The sequence below is a fragment of the Mustela putorius genome, unplaced genomic scaffold (assembly GCF_011764305.1).
Source record: "Mustela putorius furo isolate JIRA1106 unplaced genomic scaffold, ASM1176430v1.1 tig00001059_pilon_pilon_pilon, whole genome shotgun sequence".
NCBI lineage: Eukaryota > Metazoa > Chordata > Mammalia > Carnivora > Mustelidae > Mustela > Mustela putorius.
In genome coordinates this window covers 2,594,935-2,620,211 of record NW_025421553.1, presented here as the reverse complement: position 1 = coordinate 2,620,211, position 25,277 = coordinate 2,594,935, and the positions used below count along the sequence as shown (strand labels likewise).

At 41.9% G+C, this 25,277-nt stretch overlaps 1 protein-coding gene across 2 annotated transcripts in view; it reads right to left on the bottom strand.

The window, feature by feature from the left end:
* The window catches only part of MCC (MCC regulator of WNT signaling pathway), a 433,071-nt gene extending 409,935 nt beyond the window's left edge, over window positions 1-23,136 (bottom strand). For both annotated transcript variants that reach the window (XM_045087128.1, XM_045087129.1), the window contains exon 1: window positions 22,958-23,136. In XM_045087128.1, coding sequence (XP_044943063.1) covers window positions 22,958-23,121 — 164 coding nt within the window. In that variant the 5' untranslated portion in view covers window positions 23,122-23,136. The remainder of the gene's footprint in view (window positions 1-22,957) is intronic.
* Window positions 23,137-25,277: the final 2,141 nt, after the last annotated feature.

Sequence of the window (25,277 nt, the reverse complement as noted above, 5' to 3'; positions counted from 1 at the left end):
CAGAATGCATGGGAGAAACTGACATTCAAAGGCTAGAGGGGCACTTGACTGGCTCAGTCAAGAGAACGCGGGACTCTTGATCTCAATCTCCAGGTGGTGAATTTGAGCCCCATGCTGGGTGTAGAGATTACTTAAATAAATAAAACTTAAAAAAAAAAAAAAGACTAGAGAGTGTTTGGGGAGAGAGAAAGAGCTGAGGCAGGAGAGGAAGGAGGGGGTGGAACCATGCAGGGCCTTTGTTGGCCAAGTTGAGGTTTTTGCCTCACTTGGAGGGACTTAAGCAGGGGCTATATGAGAGATTGGCATTTCAAAAAGACCTCTAGGGATATAGTGTGGAGACTGGATTGGAGGAGGGCCTAAGGAAACACAAGAAGTCAGCCAGGAGTATTTCAGTACTCAAAGCTTAGAGAGAATTAGGGCGGGAGTAATAAAGATGGAAAATGATAGGACTTGGTGATGAAATGAATATGGGAGGTGATGAGGGTGTCAAGACTGATGCCACCAAGGTTTCTCCTGGTTTGTGTATGTGGGTGCACAGTGGTCACATTCACTGAGATGGCAAAACCAGAAGATTAGAATCTGAGATGAGAGTTCATGGGTCCAGTATCGGACCTGTGGAGTTATCTGGTGGGAGATGATAGATAGGCACTTGAGTTCCTTTGTTATGCAGGTCTGAGGCTCCAAAGAGACGTCTAAGCTGGACATTTACTGGGGGCACCACTGGCATCTACAAAGAAAAGCGAAGCTGAAACAGGAGAGACGAGACATAAACGCCCAGAGAGGAATGGAAAAGGTGAGGCCTTGAGAAATCCTGGCCCTCAGTAGCCAGGGAGAAGAGCTGAGCCTACAGATGAGATAGAAAAGGAGGCCCAGAGGTGGGGGGAAAAGCAAGGAGGCTGTGGGTCATGGAAGCCAGGACATGACGGTGCTTCAAGAGGCCAACAATGGACAACACAACCCACCCCTGAGAGGGGATACACGGCAAGGACTGGAATACCCATTTTACTTACTGACAAGAAGGTCACTAGCAGACTGAGCACTATTTCCATGGAGTGATCATACAGATCAGTGAGGGGGACAGAGGCAAGAATTGGATGGGCCGAGAAGTTTATGAGAAGTAAGGAAACAGAGGAAGTACAATTTGCCAGAATTAAGCAGGAAACTCTCGCTCGGACTAACACCCAAAGGCCTTACAATAATCTACAAGGTCGTAGATCCTCACTCCAGCCACACTGACCTCCTTATTCTTTGAACTCACCAGTGTCCACCTCGTGGCTTTCATATTTGTTGTTCCTTCAATCCTTATTGCTCCTCATAAATAAATGACTGTTCCCTAATTCTTCAGGACTTCGCTCAGAAATTATTTTCTCAGTGGAGTCTCCCCTAACTATGTATTTAATGCTAAAGTTAACCTCTCACACTTCTCTACTATTTGGTATTTCTCACTATCTGACAGGCCATATTTTGTTTTTGTGTTTACTATTTACCTCAGTCCCCCACCCCTCACAGAAAGAATGTAAATTTCTTGGGGGCAGAGAATTTGGTCTATTTTGTTCACCTTTATATTCTCAGTGCATCTAAGAGTGTATATCACATAGTAAGCACTCAATAAATATGTGTTGAATAGATAAAATATTTGAATGGATAAAAACAAGCCTAAATATATATACCATCAATTATCAACTAGAAAAAAATTTCTTAAAAGCTCCATATATAGTAAAAAAATTTGGAGGGAAAGATAGAAACTAAACAAAAAATAAGGCATAAGTACAAGAAAAAACCACTGAGTGACATTTGAAAATAACTTGAGTAAATATAGACACATTAATCTTTTTTATGAAACAATTGGCTTTTAGAGATATCAACTCTTTCTAAATTAATACAGAAATATATCACAATTCCAGCTAAAGTTCCATGGAATTTCTAAAATTCTCCTGGGAGGAAAAAATGTCTGAAAATAGCCAAGATGACTTTTTTGCAGCGGTGGGCAGAGTGCTGAGGAGAGATGATGCAGGGAGGTAATTCATATGCAATATTGAATAATATTATAAAGTAACAGTATTAATACAAGAACGTGGAGATCAATAAAAGGAAATGTAAGATCCATAATCAGATGCAAATATATATTTTTAAAGTCAATACACAATAAAATGTGTACTTTCAAATCAATAGGGAAAGGATAGATTCATTAAATGAGATTAGGACAATTTATTAACCATTTAGGGGAAAAATGATGTTTACTGTCATGTAAATTATATGCACATAAATTTAAAGGGCTTAGACATTTTATTTATTTTTTAAAATATTTTATTTATTTATTTGACAGAGAGAGAGAGAGAGAGCACAAGTAGGCAGAGAGGCAGGCAGAGAGAGGGGGAAGCAGGCTCCCCACCGAGCAGAGAGCCTGGTATGGGGCTTGATGCCAGGACCCTCGGATCATGATCTGAGCTGAAGGCAGAGACTTTAACCCACTGAGCCACAGTTAAGCTCTTGGGTTAAGTCCCAAGGGCTTAGACATTTTAATTATAAAATGAACCCATAAGATAGCTGTAAGAAAATAATATCAATATGTATCTCCTGAGTTCATTAGAGCCTTAACATGCACAAAAGTAAAAGAAGAAAGTGACAGATTTGGCTCCACAAAAAGTTAAAACTTGTATTTTATAAAGGATAACACAAATTTTAAAAAGAAAATAAAAACTGGGAGAAAACATTTGCACCCTGACAAAAGATTAATGTCCCCAACATAAAAAGACTTCTTTATAAGTCAAAAAGAAAAACAAATTACCTAATAGAAAAGATGAGCACAGAGAAAATTCAAAAGTTAGAAATACAGATAGTCAATAAATAAATGGAAGACATGTCCGAACTCACTAAGATTCAAATAATTGTTAAAATTAGTCATTTTACACCATCATTCAGATGTCAGATTGATGAAGATTAAAAAAGGTAGTAAAGGGGCGCTTGGGTCGTACAGCTGGACGGGCATCTGGGCTCAGGTCATGGTGTCTGGGTGATAAGACTGAGCGCCATGTTGGGCTCTGCGCTCAGCACGGAGCCTGCTCAGGACTCTCTCTCCCTCTGGCCTGCGCTCCCCGCACTAGCCAGGTGCACAGGCATGTACACACACACACTCTCTCTCTCCCTCTCCCCACCTCTAAAATAAATAAATAAATCTTTTTTGTTTTTTTTTTTTTAAAGAGTAATAACACTTAATGTTACTAAATATGTGAGGAAGCAGGCAATTTTATAGACTGCTGATGGCAAAGTAAATTCTGGAAGGCAATTAATAGTAGATTAACCCAGATATTAACGAAAGGGTTTATTAGTTTGCTGGGGCTGCCATAACAAAGTACCACAGACTGGGTGGTTTAAACAACAGAAATTTGTTGTTGCCCTCACAGTTCTGGGGGCTGGAAGTCCAGTTCAAGTGTCAGCAGGCCAATTTCATTCTGAGGGCTCTCTCTTCGGCTTGTAGATGGCCATATTCTCCCTGTGTCCTCACATCGGCTTCCTCTGTGCACGGATCTATGTCCTAATCACTTCTCAGAAGGACACTAGTCATACTGGAGTAGGGTCTACCCTAAGGCCTCATTTAAACCTTATTTACCTCTTAAAAGAGCCTATTTCCAAATATAGCCGCAGCCTGAGGTACTGGAATTAGGACTTCAACACATGAATTGGGGGGGGGGGCGCACAATTCAGCCCATAGCAGAAGGAGTTTTCAAAGATGTATACATAAGAATATTTACCACAACACTGTTTATAAAAGAAAGTGTGATGGGCAGATTTCTAAATAGCTCCACACGATCCCTGCCTCCTGGTTGTCACACCCTTGTGTAGCCCCCTCCCCTTGAGAGTCAGCCGGACTGAGTGACTTGCTTCTGAAGAACAGAGTATGGCCCAAGTGATGGGACATCACATCTGAGATCAGGTTACAAAAGACTGACTTCTGTCTCACTGGCACTGTTTCTCTGGATTCTGGTAAAGAGGAACACTTGGTAAGAAATACCGTAAGGGTGGCCTCTGGTCAACAGTGAGTAAGACTGAGGCCCTCATCCAACAGCCCTCGAGGAACTGAATTCTGTTGGCAACTACTGCACGAGCTTGGAAATGAATCCTGCCCAATTGAAGATGACTCTGGCCTTAGTTGATACCTTGACAGCTGCTTCCTGAGAGTCCCTAAAACGAAGGGCCCAACTAAGCTGTGCCTGGATTCAAAACCCATGACACTGAGACGATAAATATGTGTTGTTTTTTAAGCCACTGAGTTTTGGAAGAAGCAACAAATAGCTAAGACAGAAAGTAAAATTAAATTTCTATGGAGAGGGGCGGCTGGGTGGCTCAGTGGGTTAAAGACTCTGCCTTTGGCTCGGGTCATGATCTCAGGGTTCTGGGATCGAGCCCCGCATCGGGCTCTCTGTTCAGCAGGGAGACTGCTTCCTGCCTGCCTCTCTGCCTACTTGTGATCTCTCTCTGTGTCAAATAAAAAATAAAAAAATATTTTTAAAAAAATGTCTATGGAGAGGTAACTAGTATAATATATCATGTTTTATACACACAAAACCATGGAATTAATCTTAAATGGTGATACAAGATCTATATTTACATGGAAAGTCTATACGATATAGTTTGTGGAAAAAGCAGATTACAAAAACAGCATGCATAGTAAAATCCCATCTTACACAAACACATGAGTGTTCTAGGATGTTTTGGCAAATAAATAAACAAAACAAAACAAAACTCAAGCAGTCTTTAATAAGGAAATGTATTGGCTTTTACAGGAGGAAGTTTAGAGGCAGGGTGGGTTTCCATGGTTCTATCAGTATCATCAAGGCTCTAACTTTCTCCATGCTATTCTCTCCCTTCAGTGTGTGGTCTTCGTCCTAGTATTAATATCCCTTTGGATCTGTAGGTGGCTGCTACAGACAAGTGAGGGCACTTTTATCCTCTTCAGGTCCATGTCCCACTTGGAAGGGAGAAGGAGTTGCTTCCAGAAACTCTACCAGAAGAATGTGGAAAACTTGCCCAGAAATCTCCTGCAAACTTTTTCTAGAGACTCATTAGTCCAAGTTGCCTCAGACGCCCATTCCTAACCTGACTGTTGCTAAGAGACTGGGATGACCTTAGATCAATCGGGCTTCCCCTTACATTTGGAAGTGGGACCCCGGTACCATGGGGGTTTTTGTAGGCAGAGGGGCAGGCCGCACTTCCGCTAGGGATCTCCTGGGAAGAAGAAAAGTGAGGATAGAGGATGTGGGGGCAACTAATAATGGGCACTACATCCTATCTGTGTGTGCGTCTCTTAGTGTGATTACTATTTCAAATGGATGTTTATGAACTGTTTATATGGGCTCTATTTTAAGATTACATGCTTATATTTTATTGAGGGTGCAATCTCAGGGAAGCAAGAGTGAGGGGGAAATCTAAGTGAGGAAACAGTGGGAAGAACCAATATAAGGGAGTGCATAACCAACCTGGCCACAGCTTTGAAACCGCTGGTTATTTGGTCTTACACAATGTCTCCAGAGAGACCATAGGAAACGACCGCATTGGGAATAGTTTCTCAGGGAGAAGGAAGAGCAATTTCTCAACTGGTTCCTCCCAACTCCTGTCTCTCACTGATTGCTGCCCCTTAGGGAGTGACCTCCACAACACCTCAGGTCTGTGCGTCTGACTCTTCAGACAGCCACAGAGGAAGCCAGGGCCTCTGGAGAGTGGTCTCCTGCGTCATCAGTGCTGCACGGGGTTCACTGGTGCACAGGAGAGAGCTGGGAAGCAGGGAACGACCGATCACTAGAGCCACATGGTTGAAGTAAAGAAAGAGGCCATGATCAAGGAGGCGAAATGAGGCTCAGCGGCCATTCTGGGCCTGGTCCCTATTCCTTGCAACAAACTCAGCCCTGACTAGAACAGTATCCTTCTATAAAGTCCAGCTGGTTGTTTTTTCTCTTTTCCCAGAACCTTCCTAAGCACATTGCACTTTTCCTTGTTTCTGGTCATGGGTGGACTTACTGCATAAGACCGAATATTCCTTAAGGGCAGGAGTTGCAACACAACCATCTCTATATTCCTCCGTACATACAGTGGGCATTCAATAAATGTCTAAAAATAAAAACCAGGGCACTTGGGTGGCTCCGCTGGTTAAACGTCTGCCTTCGGTTCAGGTCATGATTCCAGGGTGCTGGGATCAAGTCCCGCAGTGCGCTCCCTGCTCAGGGGGGAGTCTGCTTCTCCCTCTCCCTCTGCCCCCTGCTTATGCTCTCTCTCTCTCTCTCTCTCATATTCTCTCTCTCTCAAGCAAATGAATAAAATCTTTGAAAAATTAAAGTAAATTAAAATTAAAATCACTATTCTTAAATTCACTCTCCTATGATAGTTTTCAGAGGCTCTGAGTACTGAAGATTCACAAGGAACTCTAGAAAACGACAAAGCACTGTGAATAGTAACTCTTCCATCAAGGAAACCTGTATTTTATATCAGAATAGGGAGGAGGCTTTAACAAATTAGCTTATGAGATCAAAAGACAATATCTTTTGCAATTTCCTCATCCCATGTTATTTCACAGATGGTAATTCTAGAATCATGAAAGCGTACAGTTAAGACAGGTTAATATTGGCACAGGAGTTTTTTCTCTATTTTTGGAATGAAAATCCTATCTTGCGAGTGTGGAAGCAGTAATTCTATTGTAACATAATAATAATCCATCAGTTCATTCATTCAGCACCGACTAAGCATCTATGTACATAGCATCCCTGTACAAGGGATGGTGTTGTGTGGTATGAGAGAGAGAAAGGCATGGTTGTCACATTCACAAAACTTATAATCTGGTAAGCAAACAGAGTTAAATTGAAATTACTAAAATGTAAGTTATGATTGGGCAAATTCCCTTATTTTTATTCTATCATTACTTTAAAATGTTAGCTTACTGTGAATACTCAGTAACCGCAGAGGAATGGGCTCAGAAAAGTGGGCAATAAAAACATTAACTTAAAAATCTTCCCTTTCTTTTACATAGCCTGAGAGAGTCAAGATAGAACCATGGGGATAGCTATCCACCAACTTTTTAATAATAACTAGGACACAAAAAGAATAGTTTTTTTTTTTTTTTTATTTATTTATTTGACAGACAGAGATCACACCAGGCAGAGAGGCAGGCATAGAGAGAGAGAGAGAGAGAGGAGGAAGCAGGCTCCCTGCTGAGCAGAGAGCCCGATGCGGGGCTCGTTCCCAGGACCCTGGGATCATGACCTGAACCGAAGGCAGAGGCTTTAATCCACTGAGCCATCCAGGCGCCCCCAGAATAGTTTTTAAGTTCACTTCATCTTATAACCAGTACTTAAGAACAGACAAAAACCAATCAAGAGTTCACTGTTTTTGAAAATACTACCTACAGGATGGTATTGAAGGTTCTCGGATGAGAACAGCTACTATTGTAGAGAAACTGTGGATTCATCGGGGTTAACTCATGAACAAACACCAAACGGTTGCCCAACAGAGACTAATGTAAGCACCGTGAGTAATCCAAAATCCTGAGCTGGGACCTAGAGTCTACAAAATGAAGATATTTCAGTCCTGGGAAAGATGTTAAAATCATTTTACAGAAGAAGAAATGGATTGGAGAGGCCACTGTAGCTTGCCTAACGTCACGTGACCAGTAGGCAGCGGGGCCGTTGAATCCCCACCACACTGATCTGTTACATTAGGTAAAGTGCACACAATATGCATTTTCAAATATAAATTCCGCTGCTCCTTTTGAACTGGACTAATCCTGAAGAATCTTTTTCTAAAAATTCTAAAGTGTTGGAAATTTCTATTACCCACTGAACACTTTCATCTATTTACTCAGTTTCTATTAAATGTTGGGCACTGTGGTTACAAAGAAAGAAAAAAAGTGTCGTCTCTGCCTTAAGTATGTTAAGTATGGAAAGGCAGGAAATGGAAAGAGTAAAAATATGAAATGTGAGCAGGGCTGGCCTAGAAGTGTGTGGAAGGTCCCAAGGCATCAGGGAAGTCTCCAGAGAAAGAGCTGCATGAGAACACAGTCTAGAGAAAAATAAGAAGGTGCTCATCAGGGAGACAAGGGGGAGAGAAGGGCACTTACAGAAGGAGCTATGTGTGTGAAGCAGGATGCTTGGAACATCTGGGCTGGCATGCTGGACAGAGCCACGGTGCCAGAGGGCCAAGGGCCTCAAATTAAATGCCTCTAGAAGGAGTCCGAACTTATCCGAAAGACATAGACAACTGTTGAAGGACTTTAAGAAGAGCTTCCTGCTCAGTTCTAGAAAAACGTTAGCGAAAAATGACTTTGACATCCATGTAGGGAAGCCTGGACAGGCAGAGTCTATAGGTTGGGACACTAGGACACTAACTGAGATTAGAAATGAAGGAGCTTAGGGAACCAAGAAGGTAGAGGAGGATGAGCAGCGCTGGTTTCACTCTGCTTGGAACAAATCTAAAACTGCCATCACACTTTTTAGAAGAATTACTTCCCCAACAATATCCTTACATTGATTTTCATCCTGTTTATCATGAAATAAACTTAGGTTAAGACTCTTAGGACATATGGAGCACCTGCGTGGCTCAGTGGGTTAAGCCTTTGCCTTCGGCTCAGGTCATGATCCCAGGGTCCTGGGATCGAGCCCACATTGGACTCTTGGCTTCAGCAGGGAGCCTGCTTCTCCCCTCTCTCTCTGCCTGCCTCTCTGCCTACTTGTGATCTCTCTCTCAGACAAATAAATAAAATCTTAATAAGTAAATAAATAAATAAGACTCTATAGTACATAGGTGTGCCTGGGTGGCTCAGTGGGGTAAAGCCTCTGCCTTTGGCTCAGGTCATGATCATGATCCCAGGGTCATCAGGCTCTCTGCTCAGCAGGGAGTCTGCTCCCCACCTCCCCACCCCCCACTCCCCACCTGCCTGCCTCTCTGCCTACTTGCCATCTCTGTCAAATAAATAAATAAATAAATAAAAATCTTTTTTTAAAAAAGGCTCTATAGTACTTAAATTTGTCATAGTCTTACTCACACCCTTACTCAAATGTAGGCTTGTTATTTCCCCTAAAGAAGTTCTCATTTTTTGTAAATAAGTGAAAAACACTGACATTTAAAGGAAATGCAGCCACATTTTTATACAAATGCTGCCCTTCACCCCATCTATTTTCTGAACTCCTTCATCTGTACCACAAATTTGCATATACTGATGTTTTAAACAATAGATAACAGGTGTAACACAACTGCACTTGCCATTACGTTAAATAGATGCCCAATTAACACCAACATCAAGTCTAAAATAAAATGCATCTTAAGTATCTTTTACAACTACATTAGTAGTTGTGAATGTTAAAAATAATGATGATAATAATAATAATAATAATAAACACAAAGCACATCTATCTAGAATTTTCCAAGCACAAGTGTTACAACTAAATATTCAACTGAGGGCTACACTTAAACTCAGCTAACATCTGTCCCATCAGATAGATACATGTAATGCTTATCGGTCAATCTAGAAATGTGTTCATTTACATTCTCACTTCATTAGGAACCCAAATGTTTGGAAAATGAGTAAGTCCAGGAGTCCTTACCCAGGCCGGATGACCCAACTTTTTTTCTCCCATCGGGTAGTCAGCAATAATCACTGGCATGAATTTAGGAATTACTCATTTACATATTTAAACTGACATTTTGAAATGACAATGAGAAGCTGACAATTAACTGTTCTCTAAGGAAATGCCCTTTTTCTCCATATGGTTTCTACTCTGGGACTAACACTTAAAGAGATTTTCAATTTGCGGAACAACAGAGAGTCTCCCCAGCTGAGACTCCTGTGGAACTTCATTTAGAATGCAAATGCCTCACCTTCTGTACCGAGTATTTAAATGCCATTCCCACTTATGCTAAGAAACCAGTTATAAAATGAAAATTCACCCTCACCATAGACCTTGGGTAAATTAAACAGTAAAGAAATGTAAGGCTTTGGGGAAAATACATTTTCTTGTGTTAGCTTGGCAGCATGTATGATGGAAAAGTCCCTCAAGTAGGGCCACAGATTCATCCTTCCCCCAGAGGCTTTGTTATCATGGTTCCTTGTCTTAAAATAGAGATACTAACTCCTGTTCCAAGGATGACATGAGATAACATGTGGACTAATTGATTATAAACTATAAAGGCTTCCATAAATGCATGCCATTATTTAGATATTTACTAATACTAATATACTGACTCAAACTAAAAGGACTGTAAAATTAAAATGTGGCTAGGGGAAAAAATAAAAATACCCTGAAAAAATAAAGTTACTAAAAATGTATGTGAACAAATTGTTCTGTATAATCAACACAATCCCTATCAAAAAATCCCAGCTACTTGGGTCAAAGAAATTGACAAGCTCATTCTAAAATCTGTGTGGGAACTCAAGGAACTAAAAGAGCCAAACAATCTTGAAAAAGAGAAGAACCAGGTAGAAGGATTCACACTTGCTGATTTCAAAACCTATGACAAAGCAACAGTAATCAAGACAGTGTAGTTAGTACTGATACAAAAAAAGGCATATATATCAATGGAAAAGAAATGAAAGTCCAAAAATATACCCTTACATTTATGGTCAATGGATTTTTTACAAAGTTGCCATGAAAATGGGAAAAGAATAGTTTTTTCAACAAATGGTGCTAGGACAACTGGATATCCACGTGCAAAAGAATGAATCTAGATCCTTTGTTCACACCACACACAAATATTAACCCGAAATGGAACATGGATCTAAAACTATAAAACTCTTAGAAGAAAACATAGGTAACCTTGGGTTAGACAAAGCCTCCTTGGGTATGTCACCACAACACAAGCAGCAAAAGGTCTCATAATATATGATTCCATTTGTATGAAATGTCTTTAGTAGGCAAATCTATGGAGGCAGAAAGTAAACTGGTCATTGCTTAGGGCTGGAAAGTTTGGGGAAAGATGGAAGAGTACTGCTAAAGGGTAAAGGGCCTCTTACTGAGGTGATAAAAATGTTCTAAAATTGATTATGATGGTTGTTGCAAAACCGTGAATATACCAAAAACAAAAAACAAAACAATGAGGAAAACCCACACATTGAATTGTACTCATTCTTTCTTTTCCTTCCTTCCTTCCTTCCTTCCTTTCTTTCTTTCAAGTAGGCTCCACACCCAGTCTGGACCCCAGCACAGGGCTTGAATTCACAACTCTGAGATCAAGACCCAAACTGAGATCAAGAGCTGGATGCATAACGCCCTGAGCCATCCACGTGCCCCAAATCGCACACTTTAAAGATTTTATTTATTTATTTGACAGAGAGAAATCACAAGTAGTTGGAGAGGCAGGCAGAGAGAGAGAGAGAGGGAAGCAAGCTCCCTGCTGAGCAGAGAGCCTGATGCGGGACTCAATCCCAGGACCGTGAGATCATGACCTGAGCCGAAGGCAGCGGCTTAACCCACTGAGCCACCCAGGCGCCCCCAAATCGCACACTTTAAATGGGCAGACTGTATAGTATGCAAGTTATATCTCAATAAAGCTGTTAGAAAATATCTGAAAGAAACACATATGAAAAGCAGCACTAATAGTGGTCAAGACCTTCATTTGAGAACAGAAGACATCAGTTGATATTTGGCTCTTACTAACCATGGATCTTGAGCAAATAAGAGTATCTCTGAGCCTGTTTTTCCCATCTTAAATTGCATGTAATAATAATTCTCTTTTCAAAGAGGCTACTGTGAGTAGTAACTGAGGTCATGTATATAAGATGTTGGTTTAGGGTATAGGCTAACACACAGTAAGCACTCAGAATTTTAGCTGGTTTTTCCTTAAGATTTTATTTATTTATTTATTTATTTGAGAGAGAGAGAGAGAGCGTGCACACATAAGCAGGGAGGGGCAGAGGGGGAGGAAGAGGGAGAAGGAATCTGAAGCAGACTCCACACTGAGAGGAGGAGCCTGGCTCAGGGTTCAAACCACGAGATCACGACCTGACCCAAAACCAAAAGTCAGATGCTCAAATGACTGAGCTACCCAGGTGCCCGAATAATGTTAGTTAGATCCACACTCAGACCCTAAACAGGGCCCTGAAGTAAAGACATTGGATCCCAAAGATTACAGGAGTGACAGTGACAACTGTGGATTGATCAAGTTCTTTTTAAAAGGGCTGTTTTGAAGATTATGATTCTAACTTTGGAGGAACTATGGTGATGAGCAGTGACTGGCAGTGGAAGTAATCACATGTAAAAACTCCTTAAATGAAAATTTATTGGCTTTAAAAAAAAATGTGGGCTTAGGCTGTAGGTAGTAGCTTGAAGATAGTAAGATATTGCTGTAAATGTTATTATAAAATTATTTATGGGGTGCCTGGGTGGCTCAGTGGGTTAAAGCCTCTGCCTTCGGCCCAGGTCATGATCCCAGGATCCTGGGATCGAGCCCCACATCGGGCTCTCTGCTCGGCAGGGAGCCTGCTTCCTCCTCTCTCTCTGCCTGCCTCTCTGTCTACTTGTGATCTCTGTCAACTAAATAAATAAAATCTTAAAAAAAAATTATTTATATGTAAACTTAATTAAACAGTGTTTCCAAATAGGGAGGCTCTCTTGAAGACACAGAAAAAGAAAAATCAAGACTCCACCTAAGGTCTTTAGACAATCAGAGAGACGATTTACTTTCCCACCTAAAAAAAAAACCTTAAAAAATCCGGACAAAACATAAGAAATAATAATTTCCAGACATTATATAACAGGCAGCACAAGACTAAAATCCCTGTGTAAAAGTAAACCAGCAAGAAGAACCTACAATTATACCAACTTACTGCCTGGAGACAGTTTACACACTGCAGAACAGGAGAGAGAATCCAGCGTAACCTAGTGGTCCCACTGAGCTGAGATAGAGAACAAAGTTCAGCAAATTCAAGGTGAATAGAATTTGTGGTGCAGAGAGGAGGGAATGCCTCATAAAGAGAGAGTTCCAGAGAACTGCAGAGGCTAAATTAACCTTAGGCTGAAGGTTATTCTGATCCTGCCTAACAAAGCTCAAAGACAAGTTCCCAAAAGATCCAGAGACAAGTGCATGCCAGAACAAAGTAAAGGAATACAACAAAAACCAGAACTCAATGAGTTAAAATGTCCTTCCTTCTATCAAAAATTATCAGGCATGCAAAGAAAGAGAACTATGCTCCATATCAGTAGAAAAATTAATCAATAGAAACAGACCCAGAATTGACAGAAATGATGGAATTAGCAGACAAGGAAGTCAAAAGTAGCCATTATAAATATGCTCCCTATATTCAAAAGGACTAAAAATACAATGAAATATGAATGAGATTAATAGCAGCCTAGACACTGCAGAAAAGACCAGAAAATTTGAAGATATATAGCAATAGGCACTCTTCAAATGGAAACACAGAAAGAAAAAAGATGGGGAAAAAAGTTAACAGAGCCTCAACAAGTGGGCAAATATCAAGCAATCTAATACATGCATAATTGGAGTACCAAAAAGACATTAGAGAAGGAACAGAAAAGATGTTTGAAAAGAATAATGGCTGGTTAATTTCCAAATCTGATGAAAGCTAAACCTACAGACTCAAGAATTTCAACAAACTCCAAGCCTGAGAAAGCACAGATGAGTGTCTTATCATCTTACGTTGTAGGTAAGGAAACTAAGACAGAAGCAGGTACGTCACATGACTACTTAGTAGCAGAGCCGAGGTGAATCCAGCTTTTCTGACTCAAATCCAGTGCCCTGTCCACTATGTTGCAGAGAAATAACATGACATGACTTACTCTTTAATAGGTCACCTGGCTGCAGTATGCATAATCTGAGTGAGTGGAGAGAGTGGAGGGGACCAGACAGAAGAAGGAACCAGTTGTACTAATCTCGGTGTGAGACGGGTGATGGTTTGGACCTAGCGTAGGAAGGTGATGAGAAAGTGTCAAATAGAAGCTATATTTTAAAAGCAGAATTGGTGGGTTTGCTGATGGACTGAATGTACTAATAGAAAAGAGAAGAATGCAGGTTGACTTTATTTTTTGACTTGAGCCTCTACTCTAGCAAGGGAAGGCCATTTATTCCAATGGAGAAAACTGAGGGAAGAAGAGTTGGGGAGAGGAGTTAGGAATTTTGTTTTGCACATTGTAAGTCTGAGCTACTTTCAGACATGCAAAGTCAAATACGTAGTTACTGCACATACCTGTCTTAAATTCAAGGGAGAGGTTGCGGTCAGTGATGTGGAAGGATCATAAATGCGGTAGACAAGTGACTCAAGTTTGCGAAGCGCTATGCTAGATGATTCTTAAGAGTCTTTACGTATGAAGAATGTGTGATCCAATTAAGGAAATACTATATATCAGAATGGGCTCTTCTGGATGATTAGGTACCAAATTTGTCCCATTCAAAATTCTCTCCCTCATATTAGTTATAATGGATTTCCTTTTTTCCCCTCAATTAGGTTCCATTTGTGCTTTTCTGGGTGACATTATGATTTGATTATAGCTTTGAGGCTTTCAGTATTATTAAGTTTCTTGAAAGTTTGGTTTGGTTGTGCTATTTGAATATCACCAGGTGCTTTCCTTTAAAAATTGTGTTCCAGGGGCACCTAGGTGGCTCGGTGGGTTAAGCCTCTGCCTTCGGCTCAGGTCCTGATCTCTGGGAGTGAGCCCTGCATCAGGCTCTCCGCTCAGCAGGGAGCCTGCTTCACCTCCCCCCCAACCCGGAGCCCAGCCCCGCCCCAGCCTGCCTCTCTGCCTACTCGTGATCTCTGTCTGTCAAATAAATAAAATCTTTAAAAAAAAAATTATGTTCCAGACTTATTACCTCTAAGTATAATCCTTATGCCCTGGGAATCTACCTGGGCATGAGACAAGGAATCTAGAAGTCCTAGTCTTTCTACTCCATTTACCTTTTGTTCAAGTGCCTCCGGTAACTTCTAAAGCCAAATTAGTCTTCTCTCTAGCTTCTCTGAGCCAGATTTCTGCTAACTGTCCAGGGGAGGAATAATGGAGTCTGTTTACTATGTAACTGTAATTCTTTAATTAAACACTGCAGTATCCTCCATCTGACCTGAACACCTCTTGTAGTTGCTTTCCTTGTGCAAAGATGATGAAGAAAATGTTTGCAAAGCAATTCTAGTTCATACATTTCACTAATAATTCCAGTTCAGATTCATTCTTTAATAATGCAGTACATGGAACCGTGAAGGTGTTTACTCTAGCATTACATAAAATACTGTATTTTGAATTTCCAAGATGCATAGTGAATTAATACTGTGAAACCTAAATGATAATTATAATTCTCTTGGCCGGGCACTGACATAGTTACCACTGCATGTGCAGCATGAATCACATTGTTATTCCTGGTAACATGACTAGATACCTCTCAATGCTTCCTTAGGAATACAAGTTCTGGCTATTGTCTGAGAATCTTCCATTGACATGATTTGGTAAGACCAGAAATACCAACATCAATGATCACAGAGAGAAGTCAGCGTTTTAAATGAGCCAACAGGAAAGAGTGGAGCGTTCTTTAAAGAAATGTTGCATCTCTGAATATTTTGATGCCATCGAGGCTGATACTGGGTGTTGAGACCCAACATCAGTACTCTGAACCAAAAAGTGATTTGCCTGTTTTTGATGGCCTGTTTTCCCTTTCTTATCAATCACAACAGTAAAATATGACAAAATCTATGACTAAAGAAGTTTAAGGCAGAACTTTCAACAAAAATAAAATTAAGGGACACCTGGGTGGCTCAGTTGGTTAAGCAGCTGCCTTCAGCTCAGGTCATGATCCCAGTATCCTGGGATAGAGTCCCACATCGGGCTCCTTGCTCCACAGGGAGCCTGCTTCTCCCTCTGACTCTGCCTTCCACTCTGTCTGCCTGTGCTCGCTCTCGCTCTCTCTCTGACAAATAAATAAATAAAATCTTTAAAAAAAATTAAAAATCTCTTCAATGATATGTATCTTATCATAGTGTGATTGGTACAGAAAACAATGGTGTGTCCCAATTTATAGCATCTTAGATTTAATAAAATTCCAAAGCAAGTAATTGGAAACAATCTAAGTGTCCAACAATAGAAAAAGACTTAAAGAAATTAAATACAGAATGGAACATTATAATTACAAGTCACATTTTCCAATCTTATTTATTTTGGTGACAGCTTTATTGAGATATAATCTACATGTCATAAATTCACCCAAGTGATGTGTGTGGCCCAATGGCTTTTAGTATATTCATAGAGTTGTGCAACTATCACTATAATCAACTTTAGAAGATTTTCATCATTTCAAAAAGAGATCCTGGACACTTCAGCTATCATCCTTCAATCCCCCCAATTTACCCAGCCCTAAAGCAACCACTAATTTACTTACTGTCTCTATAAATTTGTATATTCTGGACATTTCATATAAATAGAATCATATAATATGCAGTCTTTTGTGACTGGACTTTTTTACTTAGCATAGTGCTTTCAAGGTTCATCTGTGTTGTAGCATGTTTCAGAGTAGTTCATTCCTTTTTCTGACTGAATAATATTCCATTGTATAGGCTATACCACATCTTGTCTATTTATTCATCAGGTGATAGGCATTCAGGTTGATTACATCTTGGACTATTATGAATAAAGCTGCTGTGAACATCTGTGTACAAGTCTGTGTGAGGATGTATGTCTTCAGTTCTCTTGCATATATACCTAGAGGAGAGTTGCTGGTATATATGTTAATTCTATGTTTAAGTTTATGAGGATCTACTAGACTCTTTTCTAAAGTGGCTGCACCTTTTTACATTCCTACCAGTAGTTATGAGGATTCTGGTTTCTCCACATCCTTGCTAACACTTGTTATTATCGGACTTTGATTATGGCCATCCTACTGGATATCTGGTAATGTCTCACTAGAGTTTTGATTTGTATTTCCCTAGTGGCTAATGATGATGAGCACCTTTTTATTGTTTATTGGCCATCTGTATGTCTTCTTTGAAGAAAAGTCTATTTAGATCCTTTGTCCATTTTTAATTGGTTTATCTTTTTATTTTTGAGATGTAAGAGTTCCTTATATAATCCAAATGCAAACGCTTTGTCAAGTATATGATTTGTAAATATTTTTTCCCGTTCTTTGGATGGCCTTTCACTTTTCTGATAGTGTCCTTTGAAGCACAAGTTTTAAAAATTTTTATTATACAGGGCGCCTGGGTGGCTCAGTGGGTTAAGCCACTGCCTTCGGCTCAGGTCATGATCTCAGGGTCCTGGGATCGAGTCCCACATCGGGCTCTCTGCTCAGCAGGGAGCCTGCTTCCTCCTCTCTCTCTGCCTGCCTCTCTGCCTACTTGTGTTCTGTCAAATAAATTTAAAAAAATCTTTAAAAAAAAATTTTATTATACAAATTTATCTTTTTTTGGAGTACGTGTTTTGGTATCATATATAAGAACCTATTGCCAAATCCAAGATGACAAAGATTTTGTCCTATGTTTTCTTCTAAGAGTTTAATAGTTTCAGCTCTTAACATTCAAGTTTTTGATCCATTTTGAGTTACTTTTTGTATAAGAGGAATGTGAGGAACACATACATTTTGTATATGAGGAATATATACATTTTCGTATGTCCAATTTTATTCTTTCCCATGTGGCTATGCAGCTGCCCCAGCCCCATTTGTTGAAAAGTCAATCCTTTCTCTATTTCACCCTTGATTTTGAAACCCTTGTCTTCATGCTCTTATGGAAAATAAATTCACTATAGGGGCACCTACCTGGGTGGCTCAGCAGGTTAAGCCTCTATCTTCAGCTCAGGTCATGATCCCAGGGTCCTGGGATTGAGCCCCACATCGGGCCCTCTGCTCGGCAGGGAACCTGCGTTCCCCTCTCCCTCTCTGCCCTCTTCTCTGCCTACTTGTGATCTCTGTCTGTCAAATAAATAAATAAAATCTTAAAAAAAAAATAAATTCACCATAGACACATGGCTTGTTTCTGAACTCTCAGTTCTATTTCATTGATCTATAGGTTATCCTTTTGTCAATACCACACTGTCTTGATGACTGTTGCTTTGCACTAAGTTTTGAAATTGGAAAGTGTGAATTCTCCACCTCTGTTCTTCTTTTCATGATTGTATTGACTATTCTGGATCCCTTGAATTTCCATATTAATTTTAGGGTCAAATTATCAATTTCTGCACAAAATGGCAGTTTGGATTTTGAGAAAGTTTGCATTAAATCTGTGGATCAACTTTGAGGAGCACTGCTATCATAACAATATTAAATCTTCCCATCTATGAATAGGCGATGTCTTTCCCTTTATCCAATTTCTTTTTTAAAGGGGGAAAGTAAGCATCTTTTCAAGTTTATTTATGAGAGAAAGAGAGCATGAGCGGGGGTGAGGGGTAGAGGGAGAGAGAGAATCTCAAGCAAATTCTCTGCTGAGCAGGAGCCTGATGCAGGGCTGGATCCCAGGACCCTGGGATCATAACCTGAGCTGAAGGCAGATGCTTAATCGACTGAGCTACCCAGGCGCTCCCTATCCAATCATTTTTAATGTGCTAGAGGAATGACATGATGTAGCTATGTCACCAGGAAAATAGAAATGATATTCCTTGGCTTGGGGATAATTGGTAATTTTTATTTTATTTTTAAACTTTTCTGCATTTTCCAATTTTTCAACATCTTTTATATAATAAGAAAGAAGTTATTTTTTCAAGAATTTATTTATTTGTTTCTTTATTTATTTTTGACAGGCAGGGAGTACAAGCAGAGGGAGCAGCAGAGGGAGAAGCAGACTCCCTGCTGAGCAGGGAGCCCAACACAGTTATTTTCAAAAGACAATATTCTTGGGGCACCTCGGTGGCTCAGTCGGTTAAGCATCTGCCTTCCACCCAGGTCATGATCCCGGGTCCCAGGATGGAGCCCCATATCGGGCTTCTAGCTTGGCAAGGAGTCTTCTTCTCCCTCTGTCCCTTACCCCCTCTCACTCTCTCTCTAATAATTTTTTTTTTAAAGAAAAATATTTTTTAAAAAAATAAACTCACATTTAAAGTACTTTGTAAATATGGAATACACTTGAAGATGAAAACACTTGGAAGATTTTTCAAAATACATGAACATACCAGGGTTTATATTCAGTCATTTCTTCATCAGAATTTACTGATTGAATACTTTATGGCAAATACTGTGCTAGCTCCTGACCGTACTGTTTTTTTTTCTTCTTGTTGTTGTTTATTTGCTTGTTTTTGTTGTTGTTGTTGTTGTTGTTTGTTTGTTTCTAAGTAGACTCCACACCCAGCATGGAGCCCAGGGCCCTGAGTTCAAGACCCAAGCTGAAATCAAGAGTCAGATTTTAGCCCACTGAGCCACCCAGGCACCCCAGAGTGTACTATTTTAACAAAATAAACATGTTTCCTACCCTCATGAAGCTACAACTAGTGGGAGGCTGACAATAAACAGGCAAACAAAGTAGGAAATAGAGATGCAATTATAGATTGTAAAGAGTACTATGGCAAAAAGTCTCTGGCACTATGATAGCGAATAACGGTGGGGAAGAGCTAACCCATTTGGATACAGTAGTCAGGGAAGCTCTCTCTAAGGCACCAAAGTTTGAGCTGAGGCTTGGCTACTTGATATAAATGTAAATGTTGGTTTTGGGTATCTGTCAAATGTTCAAGACAGTTTCTTAAACTGAAAGGTAAAAGTAGGAAGCTTTAAAATTCCAAAGGGAAATTAATTTCAACAACCCCATCACCTCCTATACTCTGGTAAATAGGATCCAAAAAATTCAATACTATGAAATGTGGGGTTACGTGATCATAAAGTTAATGAAATGTAGCAGAAGAGCCTCTATGTTCCCACTATAGTCCCAATTTTCCCTGTCCAAGCTGCAGTCTGGCTCTACATACGAGTAGTTGTGTTTTCCAGCTTAACTATCCACAGGGATGGTTCTGGGGCCCGGTAGGGGGGTGGGGAAGGCTTGGAGTTCCTGGACAGAGGCAGCAATTCCAGGAATCTCCAGTGAGCTGGTGTCCTTTTTTGTCAGCCTGCTGGAGAAGTATGGCCCAAGAGAATATTGAAGATTTAAAGCCCCACCCTTTCTCTCCGTCTTCCTGAGTTTGTGAGCCCTAACATATCCCCCCCTGGTCTCAGTCTATATAATCTTCCACTAGCCTTCCTCCAAACATGAGGTTTCCAGCACTCCTGTTTGAGAATGAGAGTTGAGTCAAGGACCAACGCCAAAATAGTTGAATGAGGATTCCCATGCAAGTTTTATTATAGGTTTGGTTGCTACTTGCCTACTCAATATCCATTCCCTGCTCTTAGTAACAGAACTCAGATTTTGTTTAGGAGGCGGTATGACTAATCGAATTATGTGCTTCCTTGAACTTTACTGCAAGAACACGACTGCGTGGTAAGGTGATGGAGTTTAACCAATAAGATTTCAATTAAGGGATTTGGGAAAGCTCTGCTCTCATGATATAGGCACTACTCATTTCAGCTTCCTTTTATACCTTCCTCCTTGGAACTTGGACATGAGGCTGGAAGCAGAGCAATCGCTTTAAGACTAGGAGGTAACCATGAGGATGAATGTTTTATATGAAGAATAGTGATGCAGAAAGATGGAAGGAAACTGGGCATCGACACTGTGGTGGAACGGCTGGCCCAGCCTGAATGAACCACCTCTGGACCTAGGTGAGAAACTCCATCTTTATTTGACTGTCCCATTGGTTTCCCATTTTATAAAGCCACCTGAAATCCTAACAGATACAGTGGTATAAGCCATGAGCATGAACTTAACACCTTTTGAAGAATCCAAGAATTTTAAGGTTTTAGTGTAGAAAGTCCAACTCTCGTGCTTATAAAAGAGAAAATTCACAGCCCTCCACTCCTCATCACCCACTGTAGAGCAGCCAGTAAAGGTCATTTAACAAGAGTAGCACAAAGGAGGAGCTCCAGAGAGGAAGGCTTTCAATGCCACTTATCTTCATAACTTCCTTTCCCAAGCCATATCAAATAAACATATATTCCAGGTAAAACTGCATGTGCTATGTAAACTTACTTCTAGAGAGGTTCCTTGGTGCCTCCTTGCAACGAGATTGCCATCCCTGAACTCCTCCTATATGGGAGTTTTTCACAGCATAAAATAACGTCCAGAGCAACCCTGCCCACAGGTGAAGTTCTGGCTTAGGGTTCATTATTGCACATACCTTTCAACTTTCAAGCAGATGTATTAAAGTGATATGGCTCCAGGAAGGATAGTTTTTTCCACTTTTGCCTTAGCAGGTTACCACTCTAATCTGAAATCTCCTGTTTACTACCACACCCTTACACACAATGCCTCATCCTCCAAAACAAAGTCCTCAGATTATGCCTACAGAATTCACAATTCTTCAGAGGAGACAGATCACCATTCACGATAATACGAACATTTGTACAGAAAGGGTAGTTCAGACAAACCCAAATCAAAGGAAGGGGAGGAGAGAATTCTGCTCATTTTCTGTTTGCACCCTTGCCCACGTGAAATTAAATTCTCTGTGCATCCTAATGTGAAGAATGTAGACTGTGTTTATTATCACAAATAAGATAATGGGCACTCAAGTAGGAAATTCAAGTAGGCTACTCAAGCAGGAAAAAAAAAAAAATCTAAACTATATGATGAAATTTTTCATCACAGGACCCAAACAGGGAAAGACTTCCAGATGAAAATCTACATGGAGTCAACTAGAAGTATATATATTTTTTCATTTCAGAATGGAATTACTCCATAAAGTTTTCTGACATCTCTCTAATGTTTCCCAGTGAAACTCTAGAAAAGTAATAAGATTCAGTCGAGTCATCATAACTGAATGGAGTCCCAAATAAGTTTTTTTTTTTAATTATCAACATCTTCCATGTCAAATTGCCTGTTTTAAAGATCTTTTTTAAAAATTAGGAGTGGGGGGAATTCCCCACTCTTTTTTTTTTTTTTTCTCTAAGTAGGCAAGGACAATCAGCAGGAGGCAGCCTGGGGTTTTCAGAGATCTTTACTATCATTAACACAAAGGCTAAGCTAATATGTAATATACAACTTAGGTGGCCTTCCTGGAAGGCAATTGAAATTTCAGCGTGGAAGGTCTTCAGTGCTCTGTGTCAACCCTTCAGAGAAGCAGATCATAAAACATTACGCGTGCCTTTTTCGTCATCTGTGTGTGTTAAGTGTTAAAAATGCGGGCAGAAATAATTATTTGGCCAAGCCCTGAGGCTGGAAGCTACAACACAACCCCGCAGGGAGTCCAGGAGCAAACACACCGAGGGTTGTCAGTGGTCTCGCGCTCACTCACATCCCACTGGAGGCTCACCTGGTCAGCTTGCGGAGCCGAGGTAGGGAGTCGGGTCTCTATGTTCCTGCCTCACCTCTAAACCCCCAGTTTGTGCCTGCGCGCTTGGTTTCCCTCTAGCTAACAGTATTGGGTGGCCAGCTATGTCCATTCTGTGGGTTCCGCAGTTCGGAACACAGGGGCTCTGCAGCACCCGAAAGTTCTTCGCAGCCTGTTTTCATGCCCAGCTCTGTCACTGACAGCGCATCCCTATCCTGGTTCCGTCCCGGGGCTGTCCACTGAGCAGCCGGACTGATGCTGCCGCTGCAGCTGGATACCGGGAGCCAGAGGCTGCAGGGGCAGCCCCTCCTACCTGGGACAAGTGGCCAGAACTCGATTCTGCCCAGGCATGAGCGCTCCAAGACCCGGGGAGGACTCGCATCCTCAAGAGATGTCTCCTCGCGCCCAGACAAAGACAGCGCTGGGAAAAGTTGGACCCAACTGGCACCACCAGCAGGCGAGCAGATCAGCCCCCTCCGCCTTGGGGAGCCGAGCCGGCGACGCGCTCTCGAAGTCGCAGCCAACTTTTCCCGTGAGCTTCTGAGCAACTTGCTGGAAGTTGGGGCGAGTGGGCAGAGGAGGGGGTCAAGGGCAGCGCCGAGAGAGGCTGGCTGCGCCCCAGCCGGTTTCGCGTACCTCCCCAGTACCTGCTAATGTATCCGTCCCCGTCGCCGTCGCACGTCTGGAAGAGGCGCCGCATCCGCTCCTCCTCGCCGGTGCTGGACGTGTCGCTGCTGCTGCTGCCGCCGCCGCCCCCGCCGCTGCTGCCGCCGCCGCTGGTGCTCCCTGCCGCCGCCGCCGCCGCCATCATGCGCCCGCTGCCTGCTCGGGAGGAGGAGGAGGAGGACGCGCGGCCGCCGGAGGAATCCGCGAGGCGCAAAAGCGGCTCGCGGCCCCGAACCTGCCTGACAACGGAGCATGCCCAGTGGCCGCCGGGGCGCTCCGGCGCGGGATTCCAGCTCTCCGGGTTTTGCCCGGGCTGGCGAGCTCCGCGCTCTGCAATCCCGGGGGTAGTCACCTTAGTGGAGAGGGAGGAGGGGAAGGGGGATCGTGGCGTCGGGAGCCCGGGATGCCCGGGGACGCGAGGGCACGCGACGGGAGGCAGTGCCCAGGAGGTCCCCTGGAAGGGTGTCAGCTCCGTGTATCCCACCACAACGCGCCGGCTCCCGACACTCAGGCAGAGGCGAGGGTGCTCCGTCCGGGAGGAACTCCTCCAACGGCCCGGCGGCGTGGATTTCTTTTCAGGAAAAAGATGAACACTCCCGTTTTGATAACTCTGAGCGGTAGTCCTGGTCTCAGTCTGCAAGACTGCGCTGGATTCTGTATCCATAACCCCCCCAAATGAGACCCGGAATGGCAGGGGATTTGTGCCTTTTTTAACACCTGTCAAGAAATCTGAACCTCCTTGGCTCCGACGGGTCTCACACACAGTACCGTAAACGATCTCTCCTGGGTGGCATGGTGCACGTTTGGTCCATTTCTGGAAACGGCTCCTGACCTGGTGTCACTAGCATTTGACCCGACAGTTTTAGTAACGTCAAGAGCGAACAGAACAGATGGTTTCATTTCACTGCAGATGTCTCTATTATTATCAACCCTATGTTTCAGGAGGTAGGTAACTACTTCATAGGGTATCTTGGTAAATAAATAAATAAATAAATAAATAACAATATATAATGGGGATGCCTGGGTGGCTCAGTGGGTTAAAGCCTCTGCGTTCAGCTCAGGTCATGATCCCAGGGTCCTGGGATCGAGCCCTACATCAGGCTCTCTGCTCAGCAGGAAGCCTGCTTCCCTTCCTCTCTCTCTCTACCTGCCTCTCTGCCTACTTGTGATCTCTGCCTGTCAAATATATAATAAATAAAATCTTTTAAAAAACAGTATATAATGTACTTAGGACAATATCTTGACACGTACTAAGTACTCAATAAATGCCACCTCTTGTTATCCCCAATTTACAGATAAGAAAACCAAGGCACCCAGAGCTGCTTAAAGTTCCAGGCTTAGTAAGTGCCAGGGCAGAGGCGAGCCCAGGCAGGCAGTCTAACTCCAGAGCAGGAGCCCTTAAACACGACAGTATCCTTCTACCACAGCAGAAAGGGAACCACAACGAAGCAATTTGTGGTTTAGGGAATGACTCATTATTCTGTCCCAGACTTTCTGTCAGAGGTCTGAGAATTCCTGTGGTAGTTTTAAAAACACATCTGCAGATTCTTTGGTGTACCTCTCACCAAGAGATGGAGTCTGTTTGCCTCCCCCTTGAACCTGAGGGGGCCTTTATGATTCTCTTAACTTCTGATGCCAGGCTAAAAAAGACACTGCAGATTCCATTTGGCTCTCTCCCTTGGGACAAGATCCTTGGAAACCCTGAACTACCTTAAAAGAAATTTGTCCACGCTAAGCTGCAATGCTGGAGAGACCACGTAAAGACAGAAAGAAATACCCAAGGAACCTCTGTTTGAGCCTTCCCAGCCCAGGTGCCAGACCCCAGTGAATGAGAGAGGCTTCAGATGATTCTAGACCCTGAACAAAAATTGTCCAGCTGAGCCCAGACAACCCCCAGAGATACAATGGCAATAATAAAAGGATTGTTGTGGCTTTAAGCCACTAAGTTTTGAGGTCATTTGTCATGCAGCAATAGAACCAGAAGAAGTCCATATGTCTTGAAACTGTCTGCCAGGTCAGAAGGAAGCTGTTTTTGCTCCCTTCTCTCCCCTCTCTGCCCCATCCACTCCTTCCTACTTCAATTCTTTTTAATTCTGTAAGTCCCCAGGACTTCAGGGCACTTATAATTCATGCAGTGAAAAGATGTCATCTTAGAAAAATTCTATCAATATATACAATAGTATTTGCTTAAAAGATGCTACTGTCAACACAAATATTCTTGGCTACAATAGAAGGATCAATGTTCAAGCTTCTAAAAAAATGAATATTTCATATCTTTATTTTTCTAATTTTTCACAGAAT